Source organism: Mobula birostris, chromosome 2 (assembly GCF_030028105.1).
Source record: "Mobula birostris isolate sMobBir1 chromosome 2, sMobBir1.hap1, whole genome shotgun sequence".
NCBI classification, from domain to species: domain Eukaryota; kingdom Metazoa; phylum Chordata; class Chondrichthyes; order Myliobatiformes; family Myliobatidae; genus Mobula; species Mobula birostris.
In genome coordinates this window covers 1,848,597-1,875,065 of record NC_092371.1, presented here as the reverse complement: position 1 = coordinate 1,875,065, position 26,469 = coordinate 1,848,597, and the positions used below count along the sequence as shown (strand labels likewise).

The 26,469-nt window shown below is 42.5% G+C and overlaps 1 protein-coding gene across 1 annotated transcript in view; it reads right to left on the bottom strand.

Moving 5' to 3' along the window:
* ctnnbl1 (catenin, beta like 1) overlaps positions 1 to 24,965 on the bottom strand; it is a 255,909-nt gene extending 230,944 nt beyond the window's left edge. The window contains exons 1-2 of the mRNA XM_072280851.1: positions 24,824 to 24,965; positions 2,266 to 2,439 (exon numbers count right to left, since the gene is read on the bottom strand). Of these exons, the coding sequence (XP_072136952.1) occupies positions 2,266 to 2,439; positions 24,824 to 24,853 (204 nt within the window). The 5' untranslated portion in view covers positions 24,854 to 24,965. The remainder of the gene's footprint in view (positions 1 to 2,265; positions 2,440 to 24,823) is intronic.
* Between the last annotated feature and the right edge of the window lie 1,504 nt (positions 24,966 to 26,469).

Sequence of the window (26,469 nt, the reverse complement as noted above, 5' to 3'; positions counted from 1 at the left end):
ACTGGCTAGTGCAGAATTTTATGCTTTTATTGACAGGAAACCTGTATTGTAAAGGGTTAGTCTTTCTGCTACTGAATATCTTCACCACCACCATGGCCGTTAACGCAACAGACTAGCTGCATAGCTGTGATTATGACTGAGAATACGGCCACCGTGAGAATGCACAACTGTGAGAATACATCCGTGGGAACATGAAGTTTAGATGAATAAAGTTTTCCTGGTTCAGTAATTGGAGCAGATAGCAATGTATTTGTCCACTTACTGCAGCATTTCATATCAGTGGAATATAGGTACAAAAGTCGAGTGGTTGGTGCTTGACTGTAGTATTTTGTGTTTCACTGATGGGCTGCTGCAAACGGCACTGCGGATCAGGCAGAGTGGGAGGTGTGCTGCAGTGAAAGGGGCCTGTGCACGCCTAGATGAGTGTTTTAATGCTTACTATTCTCTCTTAATAAACAAAGCATTGTAATTCTCAGTAGGTAATCATTGTTTGTGTTTTTCTGTCTAACTGAGCCATTACCATGAACCTTTTGGTATAACATAAAAACCCCAATATAATAAATGCCAAAGTTAAACTATTGTAAATGTCTGCAGGTTACAAGCATGATCATACTCAATCATAGAAGTTCTCACTTCTGTGATTAATATAACTTAGTTGTTTCATTATTGATTGGCACATTTTATTATAAACATGTAGCTTCTTTTTAAAAAAGATACCAATGGAAACAGTTAAGATGTCCCGGCCATCTGATAAGAAATCTTCAAAATGAGCATGCATGCAATTTCAGCATGATTCAAAAGTCTGTGGGTTTAAGAATGAATCCAAAGACTTCAGCACAAAAAATTAGACTGGTGCTAGATATTTTATTACACTCTCTCAGAAATCCCATTATGATAGTAACCTCCCTGTTTGCTGGAGAAATTGTGGAAATCAAAATGCAAACCATTATTATATTTTCTGGGAATGCCCCGTTATCAAAGACTATTGGAGTGGGATACATAATACCCTACAAGAATCTTTAAATGTGAAATACCCTTAGAAAGTAAGACCATATATTTTGGGTATATACCTCAAGAATGGTTGAAGAGAGATAAATATTTAATGAATATACTGCTGGTGGCTGGTAAAAAGGCCCTTACTAGGAAATGGTTATCACAGGAGAGCCCAACTTTAAATGTATGGATGGAAATTACAATGGACATTTATAAAATGGAGAAGATAACAACATCTGTTAATAAGTTGGAACAATTTGATTTATACTGGGAAAAAAGGTTTAACTACATAACACCCCAGAGACCTGATTTTATTCTCACAAGTCAATGAATATGTTGTAAACTTTGTACATAGTTTTCTTCTTTTGATTGTTCTTTCTTTCCTCTCCTTTCTGTAAGTGTATACCTCAAATAAATATTATGTGGAGATTTGTGACAAATATGACTATATGATATATATGTACAGCATCTTAAATACATCTCATGGAAAATTTTGTTTGATGATGAACTTCAGTAAAAAATAAATTACAAAAAAAAAAAATCAGGCTGGTGCTTCAGTACAAAACCTTGATTTTGACAACATTTGATGGTAAATTAAAACATGAGCTTCCAGGTTGCCTTACATGAACACTGAAAAATCAACAGCCTACATCCATGAACTGGAAGTGAGCTTTCTCCAGCATGTTGGCTCCTCAATCAGCACCACTAAAGGTTTCAATTTGTGGATATTGTTGCATAGGATGTAACTATCAGGATTTGTAAGTAACAATAGCAACACTTTAACATCTGTTTGTCGGCTCCAAGGTGCAGTAACATCCCTCTGTTGCAACTCTGGTTACCTAGTGCATGTTTTTCAGACCCTGAACAGATTTGAAGAATCAGCTGTTTGAAATGGAGCATTAGTCAACAATATATATTAAATACACTTTGAATGAAATATAAGGAAACACAACAAAAAGGAAAGAGCTTAAATGGTGAAAAGTTAATTTAGTAAGGCCTTTACATTAAAATACAAAATATCCCTAGGAACATAGGACTAAGTAACAAACTAACAAACTATTATTCCGGTTAGAGAAGGCCAAAAGACAAGATGCAGTTCCATTTTTTCAAGTCATATAAAAAAAATAACTAGCCAATTAATCCATGTTTCATTACTTTGATAAAGAAAAGCTGTTAAAAAAAACTTTATCCTCAACCTACTGAACAAATCATAAAAATCAGCATTTGAGTAGTCACGAGAAAAGAGAACGAAAGATTTGTCAGAAATATTACCTCATCATTTTCCATTAAATCAAGTATTTTCTTCTTGCCTACTTCTTCCTCATCATCAACCATATTTCCACTCTCTTCATGGTAACTTCTTTTACCCGAGCCATGCTTGTGCGATGTTTTTAAATCTTCATCATCTTCATCAACACCACGGGGACGTTTTGCACCTCTGTCAGGCTATAAAACATGGACTTAATTATTAATAGACCTTTTTACTCCATGCTCTAGATAGGCTACACCTTTCGCGGTTATTGATAATTTTGAAGACTTGACCTTTTAAAATGTCACACAGAAAAGAATTATTGGACGGCAAAACAATACTACAATTACATGGGAAAAAACACAAACAATAAACCATGTATAAAATTCCCATCCATTCAATTAAAGGATAGTTCAACTGTCCATGTGTAAAAAGATAATAGTCATTGAGCAAAGCAAAGAGAAAATAAGTTTAAGCAGAGCCGCTTATCAAAATATTAAATTTTAAAAGAAGTTCATACTAACGTTTAAAGACTTGCACTCAATGGTCACTTTAATTGGTACCTCCTGTAACTAATAAAGTAGCCAGCCACCAAGTTTATGTTTGTGGTTTTCTGCTGCTGTAGCCCATCCACTTCAGGGCTCAACGTGTTGTGCGTTCGGAGATGTTCTTCTGCACACCACTGTTGTAATGAGTGGTTATTGAGTTAGTTGCCTTGCCTCAGCTTGAACTGAGATTGGTCTGGCCATTCTCTCTGATGTCGCTCATTAACAAGCACACAGAATTGATGCTCACTGGATTTTTTTTTTTGTTTCTCACATCACTCTCTGTAAATTCTGGAGACTGTTGTGGATGAAAATCCCAGGAGATCAGCAGTTTCTGAGATATTCAAACCATTCTGTCTGGCTCCAACAATCATTCCACAGTCAAATTCACTTAGATGACATTTCTTCCTCATTCACGAGGAATTCTGCAGATGCTGGAAATTCAAGCAACACACATCAAAGTTGCTGGTGAACGCAGCAGGCCAGGCAACATCTCTAGGAAGAGGTACAGTCAACGTTTCAGTTAGTCCTGACAAAGGGTCTCGGCCCGAAACGTCGACTGTACCTCTTCCTAGAGATGCTGCCTGGCCTGCTGTGATCTTCCTCATTCTGTTGTTTGATCTGAACAATAATATTTCACCTTGTCTTTCTCCCCAGACCTCCTGTCCCATGATCCTCTCATGTCCCCTTTGCTAATCACCTGTCCAGCTCTTGGCTTCATCCCTCCCCCTCCTGTCTTCTCCTATCATTTTGGATCTCCCTCTCCCCCTCCCACTTTCAAATCTCTTACTAACTCTTCCTTCAGTTAGTCCTGACAAAGGGTCTCGGCCTGAAACGTCCACTGTACCTCTTCCTAGAGATGCTGCCTGGCCTGCTGCATTCACCAGCAACTTTGATGTGTGTTGCATGAAATCTCAAAGTTGTACACACACAATGCTGGAGGTACTCAACCAGCCAGGCAGCATTTATGGAAAAAAGCACAGTCGATGTTTTGGACTGAAACTCTTTTGGCGCAGGCGTGACCTGTACAAAAAGGACGGGTTACACTTGAATCCTAGGGGGACCAATATCCTGGCAGGGAGATTAGCGAGGGCTACTGAGGTGACTTTAAACTAGAATGGTTGGGGGGTGGGAATCAAATTAAGGAGGCTAGGCGAGAGGAGGTTAGTTCACAACATGGGGATGGGAACCAGTGCAGAGAGACAGAGGGGTGTAAAGTGAGGGTAGAAGCAAAAAGTAGTAAGGAGAAAAGTAAAAGTGGCAGGCTGACAAATCCAGGGCAAGCATCAAAAAGGGCCGCTTTTCAACACAATTGTTTAAGGGCTAAGAGAGTTGTAAAAGAGCGCCAGCAGGCAGTGAAAAAGGCGAATGGTATGCTGGCATTTATAGCGAGAGGATTCGAGTACAGGAGCAGAGAGGTACTACTGCAGTTGTACAAGGCCTTGGTGAGACCACACCTGGAGTATTGTGTGCAGTTTTGGTCCCCTAATCTGAGGAAAGACATCCTTGCCATAGAGGGAGTACAGAGAAGGTTCACCAGATTGATTCCTGGGATGGCAGGACTTTCATATGAAGAAAGACTGGATGAACTAGGCTTGTACTCGTTGGAATTTAGAAGATTGAGGGGGGATCTGATTGAAACGTATAAAATCCTAAAGGGATTGGACAGGCTAGATGCAGGAAGATTGTTCCCGATGTTGGGGAAGTCCAGAACGAGGGGTCACAGTTTGAGGATAAAGGGGAAGCCTTTTAGGACTGAGATTAGGAAAAACTTCTTCACACAGAGACTGGTGAATCTGTGGAATTCTCTGCCACAAGAAACAGTTGAGGCCAGTTCATTGGCTATATTTAAGAGGGAGTTAGATATGGCCCTTGTGGCTACGGGGATCAGGGGGTATGGATGGAAGGCTGGTGCAGGGTTCTGAGTTGGATGATCAGCCATGATCATAATAAACGGCGGTGCAGGCTCGAAGGGCCAAATGGCCTACTCCTGCACCTATTTTCTATGTTTCTATGACAGTCCATAGATGCTGCCTGGCCTGCTGAATTCCTCCAGTATTTTGTGTGTTTTGCTCAGATTTCCAGCATCTGAAGATTTTCTCTTGTTTCTCAAAGCTGCACTGTTGTTTGCAACATATCTTGGACTTTCAAAGCAATAGGGTATTGAGTAGTAAATGCCAATATTTTTAGGTACAGAATTTGGACCATGGGTACACATTCAATTCAATTTTAGTTATAAATGAGTAACTTGCAACAAGAAATTCCACATATTCCTTAATCTATCAAAGTAGATTTTGTTGCGGAGTGTTTTAAACAGAATGTAATATGTAATTACATTAAGTGAAGATACTCACTATGTAACACAATATTGCAATCATGTGAATGGACATTCTCCCCTGTGCCAGAATTCCAGGTGTTCCAGTTTCCGCTAACATCCCAAAGATGGTTGATAAGTTAATTGGTCGCTGCAAATTACTCCATGCCAGAACCCAGAACAGTTGAACAATGAGTTATTTAAAAGATTAGTCTTTAATATTTGTTTTAAGTTGGGATGCTCACTTTTCATGGTAGAAGTAATACTTTATACTTTATTGTCACCAAACAACTGATACTAGAGCATACAATCATCTCAGCGATATCTGATTCTGCTCTTCGTGCTCCCTAGAGTACAAATCGATAGTAAATATTAAAAATTTAAATTATAAATCAGAAATAGAAAAGGGAAAGTAAGGTACTGCAAAAAAACTGAGAGGCAGGTCCGGATATTTGGAGGGTATGGCCCAGATCTGGCTCCAAATAGCATTATGAGTTTAAATAATTTACAATTTCCTGAAGCATAGTACATAGAAACATAGAAAATAGGTGCAGGAGTAGGCCATTCGGCCCTTCGAGCCTGCACCGCCATTTATTATGATCATGGCTGATCATCCAACTCAGAACCCTGCACCAGCCTTCCCTCCATACCCCCTGATCCCTGTAGCCACAAGGGCCATATCTAACTCCCTCTTAAATATAGCCAATGAACCGGCCTCAACTGTTTCCTGTGGCAGAGAATTCCACAGATTCACCACTCTCTGTGTGAAGAAGTTTTTCCTAATCTCAGTCCTAAAAGGCTTCCCCTTTATCCTCAAACTGTGACCCCTCGTTCTGGACTTCCCCAACATCGGGAACAATCTTCCTGCATCTAGCCTGTCCAATCTCTTTAGGATTTTATACGTTTCAATCAGATCCCCCCTCAATCTTCTAAATTCCAACGAGTACAAGCCTGGTTCATCCAGTCTTTCTTCATATGAAAGTCCTGCCATCCCAGGAATCAATCTGGTGAACCTTCTCTGTACTCCCTCTAAGGCAAGGATGTCTTTCCTCAGATTAGGGGACCAAAACTGCACACAATACTCCAGGTGTGGTCTCACCAAGGCCTTGTACAACTGCAGTAGTACCTCTCTGCTCCTGTACTCGAATCCTCTCGCTATAAATGCCAGCATACCATTCGCCTTTTTCACCGCCTGCTGGCGCTCTTTTACAACTCTCTTAGCCCTTATACAATTATGTTGAAAAGCGACCCTTTTTGATGCTTGCCCTGGATTTGTCGGCCTGCCACTTTTACTTTTCTCCTTACTACTTTTTGCTTCTACCCTCACTTTACACCCCTCTGTCTCTCTGCACTGGTTCCCATCCCCCTGTTGTGAACTAACCTCCTCTCGCCTAGCCTCCTTAATTTGATTCCCACCCCCCAACCATTCTAGTTTAAAGTCACCTCAGTAGCCCTCGCTAATCTCCCTGCCAGGATATTGGTCCCCCTAGGATTCAAGTGTAACCCGTCCTTTTTGTACAGGTCACACCTGCGCCAAAAGAGTTTCAGTCCAAAACATCGACTGTGCTTTTTTCCATAAATGCTGCCTGGCTGGTTGAGTTCCTCCAGCATTGTGTGTGTACAACTTTGAGATTTCATGCAACACACATCAAAGTTGCTGGTGAACGCAGCAGGCCAGGCAGCATCTGTAGGAAGAGGTGCAGTCGACGTTTCAGGCCGAGACCCTTCGTCAGGACTAACTGAAGGAAGAGTTAGTAAGAGATTTGAAAGTGGGAGGGGGAGAGGGAGATCCAAAATGATAGGAGAAGACAGGAGGGAGAGGGATGAAGCCAAGAGCTGGACAGGTGATTGGCAAAGGGGACATGAGAGGATCATGGGACAGGAGGTCTGGGGAGAAAGACAAGGGGGGGGGAACCAGAGGATGGGCAAGGGGTATATTCAGGGGGACAGAGGGAGAAAAAGGAGAGTGAGAGAAAGAATGTGTGTATAAAAATAAATAACAGATGGGGTATGAGGGGGAGGTGGGGCATTAGCGGAAGTTAGAGAAGTCGATGTTCATGCCATTAGGTTGGAGGTTACCCAGACGGAATATAAGGTGTTGTTCCTCCAACCTGAGTGTGGCTTCATCTTTACAGTAGAGGAGGCCGTGGATAGACATGTCAGAATGAAATTTCATGTCCACACTGAATTTGTGAAATTATCTTCAGTTAAATTATCAAAGTTCAAAGTAATTTGTTGTCAAGTACATATTCTAAAATTCATTTTCTTGCAGGTGTTCACAGTAGAAAAACAAAATGTAATCGAATCAATGAAAAACTACACACAAAGACTGGCCAGCAACCAATGTGCAAGACGACAAACTGCAGATACAAAAAATACTGAGAACATGGATTGTTGAGTCCTTGGAAGTGAGTCCATTGGTTGTGGAATCAGTTCAGAGTTGGGGTGACTGAACTTATTCACTCAGCAATTACATAGGTAGCTGCCAAATCTAGCCTGTTGGGTTTATTTTTGTGAATATTGTAACTATCTAGTGCTAAGAAAAAGCAAACTGTAGTCATGCTGGGCTTTTGCTAATTTCAGACTTTATGTGCTATTAACTAAAATTATCTTGACAACAGCACAGATATTTCCAAAGAAATATATATCACTCTCAAAACATCAGGTTTGTTGTTTACTGACAAATTGGGTAACTTATCCTGCTTTATGTACATCTGCAAGATGCTGATAAACTTAAGTCATTTGGAAAATCATTGTAAATTAATAATTAGGAAGCTTTATAAATTAATGTTTCAATTTAATTAAAGTATCTCTGCACGTTTACTGTCAAATATCAAGATTTCACACTCAGTAATTACAATGTCATGATATGCAAGTCTCCAGATTCTTTCTCATTACAATCTATCCCTATTCAATTAACTTGCTCAGGATACAAACATCATTGAAAAAGCCAACACATTTTGTACTCTTTGTCAGAGGCATTTGTTCTTATTTTTCTGCGCAGCAGTTTGATTCAATCAACTAGCTTTCTCATCTACACTAACAGTTAGGAGACAAATATACAAACGTTTGTAGATGCAGTTGGATAAAGGATGACTTGCTTCCTTCCCAAAAAGGACATTAACTAAGCAGCAGACCTACTTCATTAGAAGTTTAAGGAGATTTAGTACTTCAGCAAAGACTCTACAAATGACTACAAATGTACAATGGACAGCATTCTGACTGATTGCAGTTAGCAGAGTGTGATCACTTGAGTGGAATAAGATATTTTCCAGAGGGTTTGTCTATTGGTTGGATCCTCAAGTAGCTGTAAAGGCCAATCCGGTGCGGGGTCAATGAGTGGTTGTTCAGTCTCTCCTTTTGCAACTGCTGCTTGTTCTCTACGACACAGCGGAGGTCGCTTTCATGTAGCAAAGCTCCCTCAAACAAATTTCCTCCAGAAGCATTCGAGTACAGGTGTCCCCTGCTTTTTGAACGTTCGCTTTACGAAACCTCACTGTTACGAAAGACCTACATTAGTACCATTTTCGCTAACAGAAGGTGTTTTCACTGTTACGAAAAAAATCAGTGCGCGCCCCGAGCAGCCGCTCTCCCCCCGGATTCAGAACGGCATTGCTGTAACACATGCCTGTGAGCAGCCGTTTGCAAGATGAGTTCTGAGGTACAGTATTGGAAAATTCTAAAAGAGCCCGTAAGGGTGTTACACTTAGCGCAAAACTAGGCATAATTAAGCGTTTCGATCGTGGTGAACGAAGTAAGGACAACGTGAGTTTGGCTTGTGGAAGCTGATGAAGATGATGTTGAAGAGGTTTTGGCATCCCATGACCAAGAACTGATAGATGAAGAGTTGATGCAATTGGAAGAGGAAAAGATAACAATTGAAACCGAATGCAGTAGCGAAATGAACGTGAAGCAACTGCGTGAGATTTTCACTGCAATGATACAGTACAACTTTAATTTTGAAAGGGTACGTAGGTTTAGGGGATATTTGCAGGATGGTTTTAGTGCTTACAAAGAACTATGATAGAAAAATGCGTGAGGCTCAGCAGTCAAGCAAGTATTCCACATCAGCCACAGCAGACGACGAACCTCGACCTTCGACATCGAGGCGGGCAGTCATAGGAGAAGATGAGCCGCCTGCGCTAATGGAAACAGACGACGATGAGAAGACACCCCAGTGTCCCACCACCCCAACCCCCAGGCCACGGACAGATACCGATTCACGGAGAATGCAACAGTAGCCAGGAGACACAGAGCGCATCTTTAAGAAAAAAGCCGAAATAAACATGCTAATTAATTAGGTACCGCCTGACACGTAAATGTTGGCCCAGATCAGAGACGACACAATCGGAAATCAGCCCTACTTGGTAATTCCTTTTTTCCACTATTTTGTAATTTATAATAATTACGTGCCTTGCATATCCTGTTGTTGCAAAACAACAATTTTCACAACATATGTCAGCAATAATAAATCTGATTCAATTGAATTTTACTATCATACAGAGCCATTTAACTTCTCCCAAATTTCTGAACTGAATAAAGATGCTCACGGTGTGATTTAACTCATGTTATCTGGGTTATAAAGCTTAGATCTCTGGACTAATAGTTTAGCAATGTAAGTTCTACATTAATGAACTTATTGAAGTACAAATTACTGTACTCTGAAATATTATAACTAATCAGTACATTAATAAAAACCAATTATTTAAAAGATCAGATTAAAAAATCCACCATTTATCAGATATTTAATGACAATACAGATTGTGAACTTAGCCACATAGAATTCTACCTATGTTGCACATTCTAGCTTAATATTGTGAAATTAATTTGGATCACACCCTTGCCCCATCACACTGAACAGAAATAGCAAAGTGGCAGGAGAAAATAATAAAGCCAATGAATATCATTCTGTTCTCTATAATTACACCTTCAACATGCGCTTCACACCAATAATAACTCACCAGCTCAACTAAGTTCCAGAATATATTTGATAATCATGAACAAACTAGATTTTTATTCAGATTTCCAAGCTATTATCATAACAAGAGGGGGACTGACTGATTTTATTCACTCATCCCAAATCACAATCGTGCATGCACCTGACACATATGTAATTACATTAAACCTAAAGTCTTCAAAAACCAGCTTTAGTGAATGTGATTTAAAAACAATATTCCTTGATTTCAGGGAAACCCTTTCTATTGGGCATCTCAGAGGTGCGGCTCGTTAGCCCCTTGCTAACAGCCACTGGAGTCAACGTTGAGAAAATCACCTTTCTCAGACCCTGTATGTCTAGGGCAGGTATGACTTGGGTCCCGCCAAATCTGTGGGGTTGGGATGTCTTGCCCACCCAAACCCTGATTTGTGTGAAAACTGTGTGATTTACAGCCCCATGCATCGCCCATCGGCAAGAAGTAACAGATCATACACTGCACAGTTATAAAGCAAGTATATTTATGAATAGTGTTACATACCTCATAGGTATCTTGTGACTGTCTTATGACCATGATGTAACTGAGTGTCTTATAAGCATGATGTAATGGTCTTGCGGAGGTCACATGATGTAATTTTCCCGCCAGTGAGGTCACATGATGACCTGTTCTCAACAGGTATATAAAGGAGACCCCTGATGTGACACAGTTAGTTTTCAGTTTAGTTTTGTCTGGTTACTCCGTATTGCTGCGTATTCGGCTTATGACGCAGTTCTGTTTTAAAGTGGAGTTCTACTTTCTATTGTAAGTAATATTGGAGAGTGAAGACCTTACTAAAGTACAGGAATTCACCGAGTCGAATAAAGCCGATTATCATTTGGCGGTTTTGGAGTGGATTGACCTTTATCGAATCTTCGTTCAAGAAAAAGTGACCTGCAAGTGAGATATCCCCTGCTAAAGTAGGAAGGATAGTGCAGTGTCTGTTCTCCAGAGGAAAGGTCAGTTCCTCTAAACCGTTTTATTTCTGTCGTGAATCCTGCGGACAAGGCAGGTTCCAGCTGGGATCAGCAGTAACATGACGTCTTCGAGGAATTCTTTACTTCAAGAAAGTCTCTCCTAATTGACTGTATAAATCTCTGGGACTTTTGAATTTACCATTCTGAGAACTGTGTTCGAATTTACCACTTTAAGAACTGTTTTCGCATTTACCCTTTTAAGAACTGCTCCAGAGTTGCTGTATAGCAGTTAACTCCCGGTTAAGTCAGTCATTTAAATACACTTCGCTATTTTTTTTTGAGCAGAGTTTAATAAATGTTTGTTTTTTATAAAACCTGACTTGATTCTATATTCATTGTTGCCGGTCACGTGACAATAGTAACTTAATTAAAGAGTTAGTAAAGAAAAGAAAGAAAAAAACAAAGAGCTCCCATTATAATTAAACAATCAAATGTGCACAGATTTGAGCTCAAATCTTCCAAAAGCCAGTGTCTGATGTACTCATGGCACCAACTCATGTTCACTGATCCCTGGTAGAATTCCCTCTCTTAGGCTCCATTGGATCATGCATTCCATAAGACTATCAGACATAGGAGCGGAGTTAGGCCATTTGACCCATCGAATCTGTTCTGCCATTCCATCATGACTGATCCTTTTTTCTCCCACTCACCGGCCTTCTCCCTGTAACCTTTGATCAAGAACCTATCAAGCTCTGCCTTAAATACACCCAACAACCTGGCCTCCACAGCTGCCTGTGGTAATAAATACCACAAGCTCACCACCCTCTGGCTAAAGAAAGTTCTCCTCATCTTTTTTAAATGGATGACCCTCTATCTTGAGGCTGTGCTCTCTTGTTCTAGACTTCCCCACCATGGGAAACATCCTTTCCACATCTACCATGTCTAGGTGTTTCAACATTCAAAGGTTTTAATGAGATCCCCCCTCATCCTTCTAAATTTCAGCAAGAACAGACCCAGAGCCATCGAACATTTTCAACCCTTTCATTCACAGAATCATCATTGTGAACCTCCTCTGAACCCTCCCCAGTGCCAGTACATTTTTTCTTCGATAAGGAGCCCAAAGCTGTTCACAATACTCAAGGTGAGGTCTCACCAACTGCCTTATAAAGTCTCAGCATCACCCCCCAGTTCGAATCCTACAGCTGGTTCTTTCAAGTTTCTTCTCTCTTCATCTCCCACCAAAAAAGACCTCAACCCACCTCTGTCTGTCACAAAACCTCTTCCCCAGCGTTCTTTAGAACCTTCTCCCAGTTCCACCCTCCTGATTGGATGACACAACATTCCTAAGCATTCCTTATTTGTAACGGTAACCCAAACACTACCAGCAGAACACACAGTTTCTACAGAAAATGATTACATGAAATACCCTACAACATTAGCAGCAAAATCTTTACCAGGACGTTAAATCAGGAATAGCCAGTAGTCCTCTGTACAACAATGACCGACAATATGACACAAATTGAAATAAATTCTGTGTAATCAACTGCAAATTTGTATTCTGGTTTAAGATGGTGATGGTGAAGCACAGCGATGACTTAATGACAGCAAAGACAACTATTAACTACATTGTTAACCACACTTTTTCTCAAAAACATTCACTGCAATCAATAGCCTACAGCTCCCTTTCAGAGTTGGGCTTCTGAACCATTTGTACAATCTGCAATTTCTGAATCTCGAAGGTGCAGCATGGTTGGCGCGTGGCGTGTACAAGCTGAATTGACCGCAGCAGAACTGAAGTGAGGCAGAATTAAGGCAGTGGGGTTCAGGCCCGAGAGCATATTGAAGTGGCAGGTCCTGGGTCCAACAGCGAGGATCAGACTGGTGTTTAGCTCGCTGCGCACAAGGTACACTCGTCTCCGCGCTGAACTGAGGCTGTGGCCTGCAACTAGTGGGCTCCTGGACAGACTGTGAATGGCTTTTGTGAACTTCATTCTGACTGTTACTTGCTTATTTTTATTGTTTGCATGATTTGTTATTTTTTCTGCATATTGAGTATTTCATGGTCTTTTTTAATGGATTCTATTAGGTTTCTTTGTTTTGTGGTTGCCTGGAAGGAGACAAATCTCAGGATTGTATATAATACACATGATTTGTTAATAAATGTACTTTGAACTTTCTACTTTGTGCCCAGAAATTCAAATTTCAAGTCATCTGAAACCAGTAATACTTTTCAAGCATTGACAAAAAGGGGCTAATTCTTTGTGACCAGATTATTTCTTTAGCATTACAAAAGCGTATACATTTCAGAGTAACACAGCACAAAAACAGGCCAACACGAGGAAATTGGAAGATGCTGGAATTTCAAGCAACACACATAAAAGTTGCTGGTGAACGCAGCAGGCCAGGCAGCATCTCTAGGAAGAGGTATAGTTGACGTTTCAGGCCGAGACCCTTCGTTAGGACTAACTGAAGGAAGAGCTAGTAAGAGATTTGAAAGTGGGAGGGGGAGGGGGAGATCTGAAATGATAGGAGAAGACAGGAGGGGGAGGGATGGAGCCAAGAGCTGGACAGTTGATTAGCGAAAGGGATATGAGAGGATCATAGGACAGGAGGCCCAGGGAGAAAGAAAAGGGGGGGGGGGGGAGAAACCAGAGGATGGGCAAGGGGTGTAGTCAGAGGGACAGAGGGAGAAAAAGGAGAGAGAGAAAAAAAGAATGTGTGTAGATAAATAATAAATAATGGATGGGGTATGAGGGGGAGGTGGGGCATTAGCGGAAGTTTGAGAAGTCAATGTTCATGCCATCAGGTTGGAGGCTACCCAGACAGAATATAAGGTGTTGTTCCTCCAACCTGAGTGTGGCTTCATCTTTACAGTAGAGAAGGCCGAGGATAGACATATCAGAATGGGAATGGGACGTGGAATTAAAATGTGTGGCTACTGGGAGATCCTGCTTTCTCTGGCGGACAGAGCGTAGGTGTTCAGCGAAACGATCTCCCAGTCTGCGTCGGGTCTCGCCAATATATAGAAGGCCGCATCGGGAGCACCCGACGCAGTATATCACCCCAGCCGACTCACAGGTGAAGTGTCGCCTCACCTGGAAGGACTGTCTGGGGCCCTGAATGGTAGTGAGGGAGGAAGTGTAAGGCCATGTGTAGCACTTGTTCCGCTTACAAGGAGAAGCACCAGGAGGGAGATCGGTGGAAAAGGTGGGGTGGATGAATGGACAAGGGAGTCGCGTAGAGAGTGATCCCTGCGGAAAGCGGGGGGGGGGGGGGGGGGGGGGAGGAGGGAAAGATGTGCTTAGTGGTGGGTTCCCGTTGGAGGTGGCGGAAGTTACGGAGAATAATATGTTGGACCCGGAGGCTGGTGGGGTGGTAGGTGAGGACAAGGGGAACCCTATTTCTAATGGGGTGGCGGGAGGATGGAGTGAGAGCAAATGTGCATGAAATGGGGGAGATGCGAGGATGAAGCGAACAGGCCCTTTGGCCGAACTCAAGTTATTCCCTATAAACTGAGTTATAGGGAAAGGTTGAATACCTTAGAACTTTATTCCATAAGACATATGAGCAGAATTAGGCCACTCAGCCCATCGAGTTTGCTCTGCCATTCCATTATGGCTGATCCCGGATCCCACTCAACCCCATACATCTGCCTTCTCGCATATTCTATCCATGCCCTGACCAATGAGGAAACGATCAATTCCTACTTTAAATATACCCATGGTCTTGGCCTCTACCACAGTATGTAGCAGAGCATTCCACAGATATACCACTCTCTGGCTAAAAAAATACTTCCTTACCACTGTTCTAAAGGGTTATCCCTCAATTTTAAGGCTGTGCCCTCTAGTTCTAGATACCCCACCACAGGAAAAACCCTCTCCACATCCACCCTATCTAGGTCTTTCAACATTCAGAAGGTTTCAATGAGATCCTCGCCGTATTCTTCTTAATTCCCTAGAGTGTATGAGAAAGAGGGAAATTTGATAGCAATATACAAAATTATACGTATTAATATTATATAGATAGGGAGTGCAAGCTGGCGTTTTCTACTGATGTTGGGTGAGACTAGAACTAGAGGTCATGGGTTAAAATTGAAAAGTGAAATGTTTAACGGGAATATAAGGGAGAACTTCCTCACTCAGAGGGTGGTGAGAGTGTGGAACAAGCTGCCAGTGAGGGTTCAATTTCAACATTTAGATGGGTGCATGCAGAGGGGTATGGAGGGCTATGATCCTGGTGCAGGTCAATGGAACTGGGCAAAATTATATTTTGACAAGGACTAGATGAGTTAAAGAGCCTGTTTTCTGTCCTGTAGTGATCTATGACTGGTCCATATCAACCACAGCATTCTCCCCACTAGTCCCAGATGCTCACATTCAGCCCATAAACTTCCAAGCCCATCCTCCCAGTGTACCTATTCTAAAATATCGTAATTCTACCTGCCTTGACCACTTCATCTGGCAGCTCACTCCAAGGAACTGTGTGAAAGAAGTTAACTCTCAGGTCTTTTAAATCTCTCCCTTCTTATCTTGTATATGTGGGGAAGATTCAAACAAGAGGGCATGGGTTGAGAATTAGAGGACAAAAGTTTAGAGATAACATGAGGGGGAACTTCTTTACTCAGAGAGTGGTAGCTGTGTGGAATGAGCTTCCAGCAGAAGTGGTTGAGGCAGGTTCTATGTTGTCATTTAAAGTTAAATTGGATAGATAGATGGACAGGAAAGGAATGGAGGGTTATGGGCTGAGTGCAGGTCGGTGGGAATAGGATAGGGTAAGAGTTCGGCACAGACTAGAAGGGCCAAGATGGCCTGTTTCCATGCTGTAAGTTGTTATATGGTTGTATGGTTATATATCTCTTCCAGCTTTGGACTCCTCACACACACCCTCATAATTTCATAAACTTCTATGAGGTCACCCCTCATTCTCCTGCACGCTAGGTAATAAAGGTCCACCATGGCCAATCTCTTCCGATAATTCAAGCCCTTTGTTTCAGGCAGCCTCCTCATAAATCTCTTCTGCACCCTTGGCAATGTCTTTCTCATAACCAAAACTGTACACAAAGGCAGCGTCAGCAAAGATCTTGAATGGCAATATAATGCCTTTACTCCTAAACTCAATGAAGGCCAGCATGCCAAATATTATCTTGAGCTCTCTTCTCACTTCTGTCATTGGGGAGGTGTTACAGGAGCTTTAGGTTCCAAATTACCAGGTTCAGGAATAGTTTTACCCCTTAACCATCAGGCTTCTGAACCAGCACAGATAACTTCATTCACCTCAACTCTGAACTGATTCCACAACCTATGGATTCACTTTCAAAGACTGTGCAACTCACGTTCACAGTATTACTTATTTACTTATCATTATTATGGTTTTTTTTTGTATATAAGCAGTTGGTCTTTTGCACATTGGTTGTTTATCAAACTTTGTGTGTAAGTTTTTCATTGTTTCTGTTGTATTTCTCTGTTCTACTGTGAATACTTGTAAGAAAACAATTCTCAGGGTAGTACATGATGACATCTACATACTTTGATAAAAAAAATTACTTTGAACTTAAATATTGAAAACTGTCTACTTGCATGCGTGCTTTTAGCAAAATGTGCACCTGTATTCCCAGGTCCCATTTTTCCATGACACTTGTTAAGGCCCTATCTGTAGAACAGGAGAACATAGAACATAGAACTTGGAATAGTACAGCACAGTACAGGCCCTTCGGCCCACAACGTTGTGCTGACCCTCAAACCCTGCCTCCCATATAAGCCCCTACCTTAAATTCCCCCGTATACCTGTCTAGTAGTCTCTTAAACTTCACTAGTGTATCTGCCTCCACCACTGACTCAGGCAGTGCATTCCACGCACCAACCACTCTCTGAGTAAAAAACCTTCCTCTAATATCCCCCTTGAACTTCCCACCCCTTACCTTAAAGCCATGTCCTCTTGTATTGAGCAGTGGTGCCCTGGGGAAGGGGCGCTGGCTATCCACTCTATCTATTCCTCTTATTATCTTGTACACCTCTATCATGTGTCCTCTCATCCTCCTTCTCTCCAAAGAGTAAAGCCCTAGCTCCCTGAATCTCTGATCATAATGCATACTTTCTAAACCAGGCAGCATCCTGGTAAATCTCCTCTGTACCCTTTCCAATGCTTCCACATTCTTCCTATAGTGAGGTGACCAGAACTGGACACAGTACTCCAAGTGTGGCCTAACCAGAGTTTTATAGAGCTGCATCATTACATCGCGATTCTTAAACTCTATCCCTCGACTTATGAAAGCTAACACCCCATAAGCTTTCTTAACTACTCTATCCACCTGTGAGGCAACTTTCAGGGATCTGTGGACATGTACCCCGAGATCCCTCTGCTCCTCCACACTACCAAATATCCTGCCATTTACTTTGTACTCTGCCTTGGAGTTTGTCCTTCCAAAGTGTACCACCTCACACTTCTCCGGGTTGAACTCCATCTGCCACTTATCAGCCCACTTCTGCATTCTATCAATGTCTCTCTGCAATCTTTGACAATCCTCTACACTATCTACAACACCACCAACCTTCGTGTCATCTGCAAACTTGCCAACCCACCCTTCTACCCCCACATCCAGGTCGTTAATAAAAATCACGAAAAGTAGAGGTCCCAGAACAGATGCTTGTGGGACACCACTAGTCACAATCCTCCAATCTGAATGTACTCCCTCCACCACCACCCTCTGCCTTCTGCAAGCAAGCCAATTCTGAATCCACCTGGCCAAACTTCCCTGGATCCCATGCCTTCTAACTTTCTGAATAAGCCTACCCTGTGGAACCTTGTCAAATGCCTTACTAAAATCCATACAGATCACATCCACTGCACTACCCTCATCTATATGCCTGGTCACCTCCTCAAAGAACTCTATCAGGCTTGTTAGACACGATCTGCCCTTCACAAAGCCATGCTGACTGTCCCTGATCAGACCATGATTCTCTAAATGCATATAGATCCTATCTCTAAGAATCTTTTCCAACAGCTTTCCCACCACAGACGTAAGGCTCACTGGTCTATAATTACCCAGACTACCTCTACTACCTTTTTTGAACAAGGGGACAACATTCGCCTCCCTCCAATCCTCTGGTACCATTCCCGTGGGTAACGAGGACATAAAGATCCTAGCCAGAGGCTCAGCAATCTCTTCTCTCGCCTCATGGAGCAGCCTGGGGAATATTTCGTCAGGCCCTGGGGACTTATCTGTCCTAATGTATTTTAACAACTCCAACACCTCCTCTCCCTTAATATCAACATGCTCTAAAACATCAACCTCACTCATATTGTCCTCACCATCATCAAGTTCCCTCTCATTGGTGAATACCGAAGAGAAGTATTCATTGAGGACCTCGCTCACTTCCACAGCCTCCAGGCACATCTTCCCACCTTTATCTCTAATCGGTCCTACCTTCACTCCTGTCATCCTTTTTTTCTTCACATAATTGAAGAATGCCTTGGGGTTTTCCTTTACCCTACTCGCCAAGGCCTTCTCATGCCCCCTTCTTGCTCTTCTCAGCCCCTTCTTAAGCTCCTTTCTTGCTTCCCTATATTCCTCAATAGACCCATCTGATCCTTGCTTCCTCAACCTCATGTATGCTGCCTTCTTCCACCAGACTAGATTTTCCACCTCACTTGTCACCCATGGTTCCTTCACCCTACCATTCTTTATCTTCCTCACTGGGACAAATTTATCCCTAACATCCCGCAAGAGATCTCTAAACATTGACCACATGTCCATAGTACATTTCCCTGCAAAAACATCATCCCAATTCACACCCGCAAGTTCTACTCTGTTTTAACTGTCCAAAATCCATCACCTCACACTTACTTAAGTTAAAATCTATTTGCTATTCCTCAGCCCATCTTCCTAACGGATCAAGATTGCGCTGTAATTCATTGCAACCAGTTTCATTATCAACAAGACCACCTAATTGTCCCTCAGAATTCCCACGAGTAACTTCCCTACAACTGAAGTCAGGCTCACTGGCTGGATAAGCCATGATACATGTTGGTGTTGATAAATCAGTGCACTGAGTGCAACAGTTGGGACGGTATGTGTTCAGTACTGACTTCTTTGCTACATGAAATACGTTACTAAACTGGGAAAATTGTAGAAAAGATTTACAAGAATGTTGCCAGGATCTTAGGACGTGTATAAAATCATGAAATTTGATGAATGCTCTCAGTCTTTTTCCGAGGGTGGGAAATCAAGAACAACCAGAGGTGAGAGTGGAAAGATTTAATAGAACTTGAAGGGAAACTTTTTTTTATATTAACACAAAGGGTGGTGTCAGCAAGACCAGGGAGCCGATTATTGACTTCAGCATGAAGAAACTGAAGATTTGTCCATGAGCCAATCCTCATCGGGGGATCAGAGATGGAGAGGGTCAGCAGCTTTAAACTCCCCAGTGTCACCATTTCAGAGGATCAGGCCTGGGCCCAACATGCAAGTGTAATTATGGAGAACACATGCAGCAGCTCTTCCAATGAAGATTCAGCATGACATCTAAAATTTAGATGAACTTCTATAGATGAGTGCTGGAGAGATCAATGATTGGTTGCATTGCAGTCTGGTATGGAGACACCAATGCCCTTGAATGGAAAATCTTACAAAAGATAGTGGATATAGTCTAGTCCATCATGGGTAAAGCCCTCCCAACCATTGAACACATCTACGGGGAGTGCTATCGCTGGAGGGTGACATCCATCCTTAAGGGCCCCCACTACCCAGGCCTGCTCTCTTCTTGCTGCTGCCATTAGTTAGAGGGTACCCACACCACCAGATTCAAGAGCAGTTATTACCTCTTAAACGTCAGACTCTTGAACCAGTGAGGATAACTTCACTCAACTTCATTCACTCATCACTGAAATGTTCCCACAACCTGTGGACTCACTTTCCAGGCCTCTTCATCTCATGTTCTCGATATTCATTGCTTATTTTCTCTCTTTCATATTTGCACAGTTTGTTGTTCTTTGCACACAAGTTGTTTGCCCATCCTGTTGGGCCTTTCAATGATTCCATTGTCTTTCTTGGATTTACTCTATGCCAGGAAGAAATCAAATCTCAGAGTTGAATATGGGGACAGGTCTACTTTGATAAATGTACCTTGAACTTGTGTACATGGAATTAGCTGCCAGAGGAAGTGTTTGAGGCAGGTACAATACTAAACTTGCTTAGATGGGGCATCTTGATCTGCAGAGACCAGTTGGGACATAGGGTTTGTTTCCACGCTATGTAACTCTAATTCAAATTACAGTAGTTAACATACATATTCCATCAAATTAGTCTCAAATGGTGAACACACTACTTTCCCAACTCTTACGTTTGGAGCTTTTCTTCCCTTCAATATTTTTGATTTATACAGGTACATCCAAATACCACCACATCCAAGGTGTTTCAGACTCATCCAAATTACAAGCACACTACATTTCAGGTTTATACCACCTATTTTTTCTGTTATGAGTAGCACAATTATCACAATAAACACTCAGTAACCACTTTGTTAGATATGTCATGTATGGCTACTGTGTACAGCACATATCCAAAACACAGCACCGGTACTGGTGCAGCCCCCTGACAAGCCTCAGGGTCGCTCGACTCGCTGTCGTCTAGGGAAACAGCCCTCGGCCCCACCAAACTGTGTAATTAAGTTTGCGTGGATGCTGTGTGATGTACCCCACCCTGCCAAATAACAGACAATACACCAGATACGATTAAATGAATTACAGTTTATAGATATTACTGGAATTATATAATTAATAGAGATAAAATATAAAAGGAAAATAAAAGGCGCCGCCCTTAATCTGTTCAATCTCTTCGTGCACAACAGTTGGAGCTCCAGTAACGATCCTCTCTTCACCATTCAATCCCCTCTGACCACCTCGACCCGCCGCCTGGGACCAACCACGGTGGTTGACCAGACGCTCCACACAAGTCTGTCTCCGTCTCCTCTCCTCGCCGAAGACCCTGGACCTCGGACTCCTGCTCAGGGTCCGAACCCGTTAACCGGCTCACAGTACCCTGTCCATTCTCTCTCTCTCGCGCCTTCTCCCCAAAAACCCGCGCATCACAATTTCTTACAGACACACTAGAAAGAATAACATCTATCCCAATTGATTCATTCGCTCTCTTATCAATAATATAACCCAAACAAGCTGCTAGCGGGAGAACTTTCTCAGCAGTTAACATAATAAAGAAGCCATTTTAATTAGCCTACACAGTAACATAAAAGAAGAATCCCCTTACACTGGTATTTCAGTAATACGTTTGGTAGATGTCCACTTGAATAATTTTAACAGTTGTCTGTTCAATTCTTAAGTATGTGCACTTTCAAAAAAGATAATGAATTGGACCTCACAGTGACAGTACAGGCAAAACTTCCACATTCTCATAATCATTGCTCCATGTGATGGGCACCTTCAGCATAAATGAGGGACATACCAGAACATCACAAGGAGATGTCATCACATAGATTCAATCTGACCTCTAATGCTGTCTGTGTGGTGTCTGCGTGTTCTCTGTGACTGTGTGGGTTTTCTCCCATATCTCAAAGATGCACGGTGTGGTAGATTAATGGGCCACTGTAAAGTGCCCTTGATGTGAAAGTGGCTGATGGAATTTTGGTGGGGGGGGGGGGAATTAATGTTGAAGGAAACATAGGCAGAATAAAACTTCATTAGGGTAGGATTGGAATAAAATGGTAGTCACCACATACTCTATGGGCCGAAGGGTCTGTTTCTGGCCATTAAAGTTAATGTCAAAAATTTTACAACATTTCCATAGGTTGTGCCTTATCCCAGCCTTCAGCACAATCAAGACAATCATCTCAACCAAACTGAAATAAAGTTGCTTGCAAAATCTATGTAGAATGCCTTGAAATAGAATACTTCATTATATAAAGTTAGAGAATTTTTCAAAGGAGTAATTAAGCTAAAGTTCCTAGCTGTAAAAGAAAAACATTTTTTTTCCGTCAGATTACAATTCCTTTAACCACATCCTCGTTTCCCCCTACAAATGAACTGTAACATGCACATCCTTAAAGTTAGAACCTATTCTAATCATACTTGAAAACACCACAAGTACAATTACAGATTTATTTATATTTGTAAATGTCCAGAAAAATAACACAATTGATCAGAAATGCAAACACGAGGAATTCTGCAAATGCTGAAAATTCAAGCAACACACATCAAAGTTGCTGGTGAATGCAGCAGGCCAGGCAGCATCTCTAGGAAGGGGTACAGTCGACTGCACCTCTTCCTAGAGACAATTGATCAGAATCTGGCTTAGTGTTACTGGCATAAGTTGTGAAGTTTGTGACAGCAGAATTGTGCAGGCTTAACAAATTATTATAAGTTACAATAAAAATAAATAAAGCTAAAGTAAAATAATTTCATGGACCATTCGGAAACCTGATGACAGAAGGGAAGAAGCTGTGGGTGGTTCAGGCTCTTGCACCTCCTCCCAGATGGTGAGGTCCTTAACGATGAATACCACCTTCTTCAGACACAGCCTTTGGAAGACATCCTCAATGGTGGAGATGATTATGACCGTGGTGAGGCTAGCTGAGTCTACAATCCACTGATCCCGTGCATTGGAGCCTCCGTACTAGGCTGTGATGCAACCAGTCAAAATGCTCTCTATCGTATACTTGTAGAAATTTGGTAGTCCTCATCAATAAGCAGAAAATTAAAATCACCTATCACAACCTTACTTTTCTTACAACTGTCTGCTATCTCTTTACAAACGTGCCCCTCTAAATCCCACCAGCAATGGGTCCATAATCTAACCCAGGGGTCTCCAACCTTTTTTGCACCGCGGACCAGTTTAATATTGACAATATTCTTGCAGACCGGCTGACGGGGGCAGGGAGGGGTGTTCAAGTAGGGTTGCCAACTTTCTCACTCCCAAATAAGAGACAAAAGTAGCAATCAAAAACGGGACAATTGTGTTTACCACGAGAAAGACTACCATGACCATGAAGCCTTGTGCAGGCACCTGTGTGCGCATACATGACGTGCTGATTTTTTTTTCTACAAATCGGTTTTGGCTTAATCTTCCCGATTCTGTTAAGTGAAACTACACTGTACATACATTATTTCTACTTTAAATAGGCTGTATATTTATCATATCATTCCTGCTTTCACTATATGTTAGTGTTTTTAGGTTTTATGTGTTATTTGGTGTGATTTGGTAGGTTATATTTTGGGTCTGGGAACACTCAAAAATTTTTCCCATATAAATTAATGGTAGTTGCTTCTTCGCTTTACACCATTTCAGCACGAACGGTTTCATAGGAACACACTATCTTAGTGGGGAAAATACAGGACAAGGGCGGTCCTGTATGGGACAAACCAATTTAGCCCAATATACGGGATGCCCCGGCTAATACAACACAGTTAGCAACCTTATGTTCAAGTTCAACAGTGCGTGACAGGGAATGAGGAAAGGTGCAGCTGACTCATATCATTTTGTATCGCCAAATCATACCGTTTCCTCGCGGCCCGGTAGCACATGCTTTGCGGCCCGGTGGTTGGGGACCACTGATCTAACTCATTAACGTAGTCAACCCTTTGCTATTCCTCAGTTCCATGCACATTGACCTGGTAGAGAAGCCTGCCGTATGTCCTCTCTGAGCACTACTTTTATCTTCCTGCTTCTGGCCTCAGTAACACATAGCATGGATAGCAATCCTGAAATCACCACTCTGAAGGTCCTGTCTTACAATTCCCTAAACTCACTTTGCAGGACCTCAGCACTTTTTCTGACCATGACAGAGCACAAGATATAGAAGCACTATTAGATTTTAGGTAACATCCAGTTTATTTCACCATCCAATCACGGCAATTTTTTTTCAGCCCAATTCCCCCAACTTTTCTCCCCGTAACCCTTAACCCCTTAATCAATCTCTGCCTTAAGTACAACCAATGACCCGGCCTCCACAGCCCTCCGTGGCAACAAATTCCACAGACTGATCAATTCCAGTGTTAAGGGACATTATTCTCAGGCAGATTCTAAAACATCCTCTCCACATCGACTCTTCCAGATCTCTCACTCTTAGTGAAGGGTCTCAATCCGAAACATTGACTGTTCATTTTCCTGGCTGACCTGCTGAGTTCCTCCAGCTTTTTGTATATGTTGACCCAGATTACTAGCAGCTGCAGTCTCTCTGGTCTCTTAGGTTTCAATGAGATTTCCGCACCAACAAACTTGGCCCGAACTCACTTATCCATATGCCATCCTATTTCCAAATTACTTAATACCCCCCACTCACCCACCCGTTTCACTCATCCCAAAGTCTACATTTACAAATCAGATTATGGTTCCCTGCCTCCTGCACCAAACTTAGATCAGGACCTCAATACATCGCCCCCACTTCCCATTAAAAGACTAATACCATAGATTTAGCCAATATCCATGTTGTTTTCTGAAATTATCTCAATACACGACTAGTTCCAGTCAGCCCGGCCTCAGAGGCACTCGCGAAACTTACTTTAACTCTACAAACTGCTGCACTGTTTTCAAATGCTGTCAGCATCCATTGTACAGCGAGCCTTCCGGTTCTGATCTCCTCTGCAAACTAGTGTAAATACCGTGCTTATAGGGACGGGTTACTCAGACTGACATCGAAAGCACAGACCGGCCTGGCTCCGAACCCACGTACCTAACCAGTCCAACCACAACCCTCTCTGGCTCTCCACAAAAATCGAGCGCCAGGCTTTGCGGCCTAACGCGCTTCGGCCTCATGGAGCGAGAAGGGAAGAGCGGGTGATCCGAGGTCGAACGATAGAGGAGCTTGTGAAAGGATCCGAAGCCTCACCTGGTAGCTGAGTAACTCCCCAACGTCCATGTCCGCGCCGTTCTCCGCCGCCGCGAGTCAAAGTTACCGAGAACTGGAGCTGCCCTGCCTCACTACCGTAAGTCCGGACCTGCGCCAGGGACACACTGCCATACGCCCCAACCTGTCGTAACTCAAAACCCGCAGGCTGTCGCAAATGCGTGGAGCATTTCGTCAGCGCAGGTTGCTGGAGGAAAGAGGAGTGAAACAGTGACAAGAAATTTTGGGCATAATCGTTGTTCATGAAAGTTGGTTAACAGCAAAATAATTGGTTTGTTAATACGAAGGCAAATTTAAAATTGATTCCAGTGAGTTCTTCAAGCAAGACACAATGATCCAGAAGATGAAGGGACAAGAGATCCAAGGCGAGCTGGCTAACTGGATCCAAAGCAGAAGTGGATAGAAGGCAGAGGGTGTTAGCGGGAGGAGGCTCATCTGTGAGCAGTCGTGTCCTGCAAGGATTGCTACTCGAATCCTTGTTTCCATGACATGTATTATGTTATGTTAACCAAATATGCAGAGTTGAGATCAGAGTGCAGATACAGAGGGTGGAAGGTCTCATGCTATCCATTCGAAGTAGGTTTATTGCATTCACTCTCCAGAAGTGGCTGCGTGACCTTGGCTTCACCAGAAGAGAGATCAAGTCAACCAGCAGGGCTGTAGCTGAGGCAGCAGAGAAAGGATCAGCATAGGTGTGGACCAAGTATGTCCAGGGGGGCAGATAGTCAGACAGTGTATACATGTCTTGCAAACCCTTCAGTAGTTGCATTGACACATGAAGAGTAGACTATCTGTTGGAAGTGACCAACAACTCTGATAGAGGCAGATGCCAAGTTTTTAAGCTCACCAGCGGGAGGTGGTGCTTTAGCACTGCTGGCCCACCACCTCGAGGGAGTCTTGATCATAAGTGGGCTGAAACTCCTGAAGACAGGTGGCAGATCAACTGATGATCCCACTGGTGATAGCACAGGACAGTTAACATCTTAGTCCACGTGTATTCTGTAACTCCTGGACTTGATATATAAATTGGTTTATTTATTGTCACATGTACTAAGGTACAATAAAAAATCTTATTTGGCATACCGTTTCATTACAACAGTGCATTGAGGTAGTAACAAGAGGAAACAATAACCGAATACGGAGTGAGTGTTACAGTAATAATATTATTACTGTTAAACCAGAAAAAATAAGACACTGGATCTGCTATAGGGACACATTGGTGCCATAGCCCTCCCCCGCCCTTGGCCAATCAGGTCGTAACCTGGTGTACCTTCAGCCCTTTTATAAGCCTCTGGTCCAGTGGCAACCTGTGACAGGAAGTCTGTTAGGAAGTGGTCACAGAGGGCCAATGAGGCCCTGTGAGGCTGCTTTGAAAGGACCGACTGGGTTGTGCTCTGTAGTCCATATGGAGAGGACATTGATGGACTGATGGACTGCATCACAGGGTACACCAGCTACTGTGTGGATAATACTGTTCCCACTGGGACTGTATGCTGTTTCCCAAGCAATAAACCTTGGGTCACCAAAGACATCAAAGCCATACTGACAGGAAGAAGAGGGTATTCAGAGATGGAGGCAGGAAGATCAGGCTGGTTCAGAGGGAATTGATCACTACAGGAAGAAGCTGG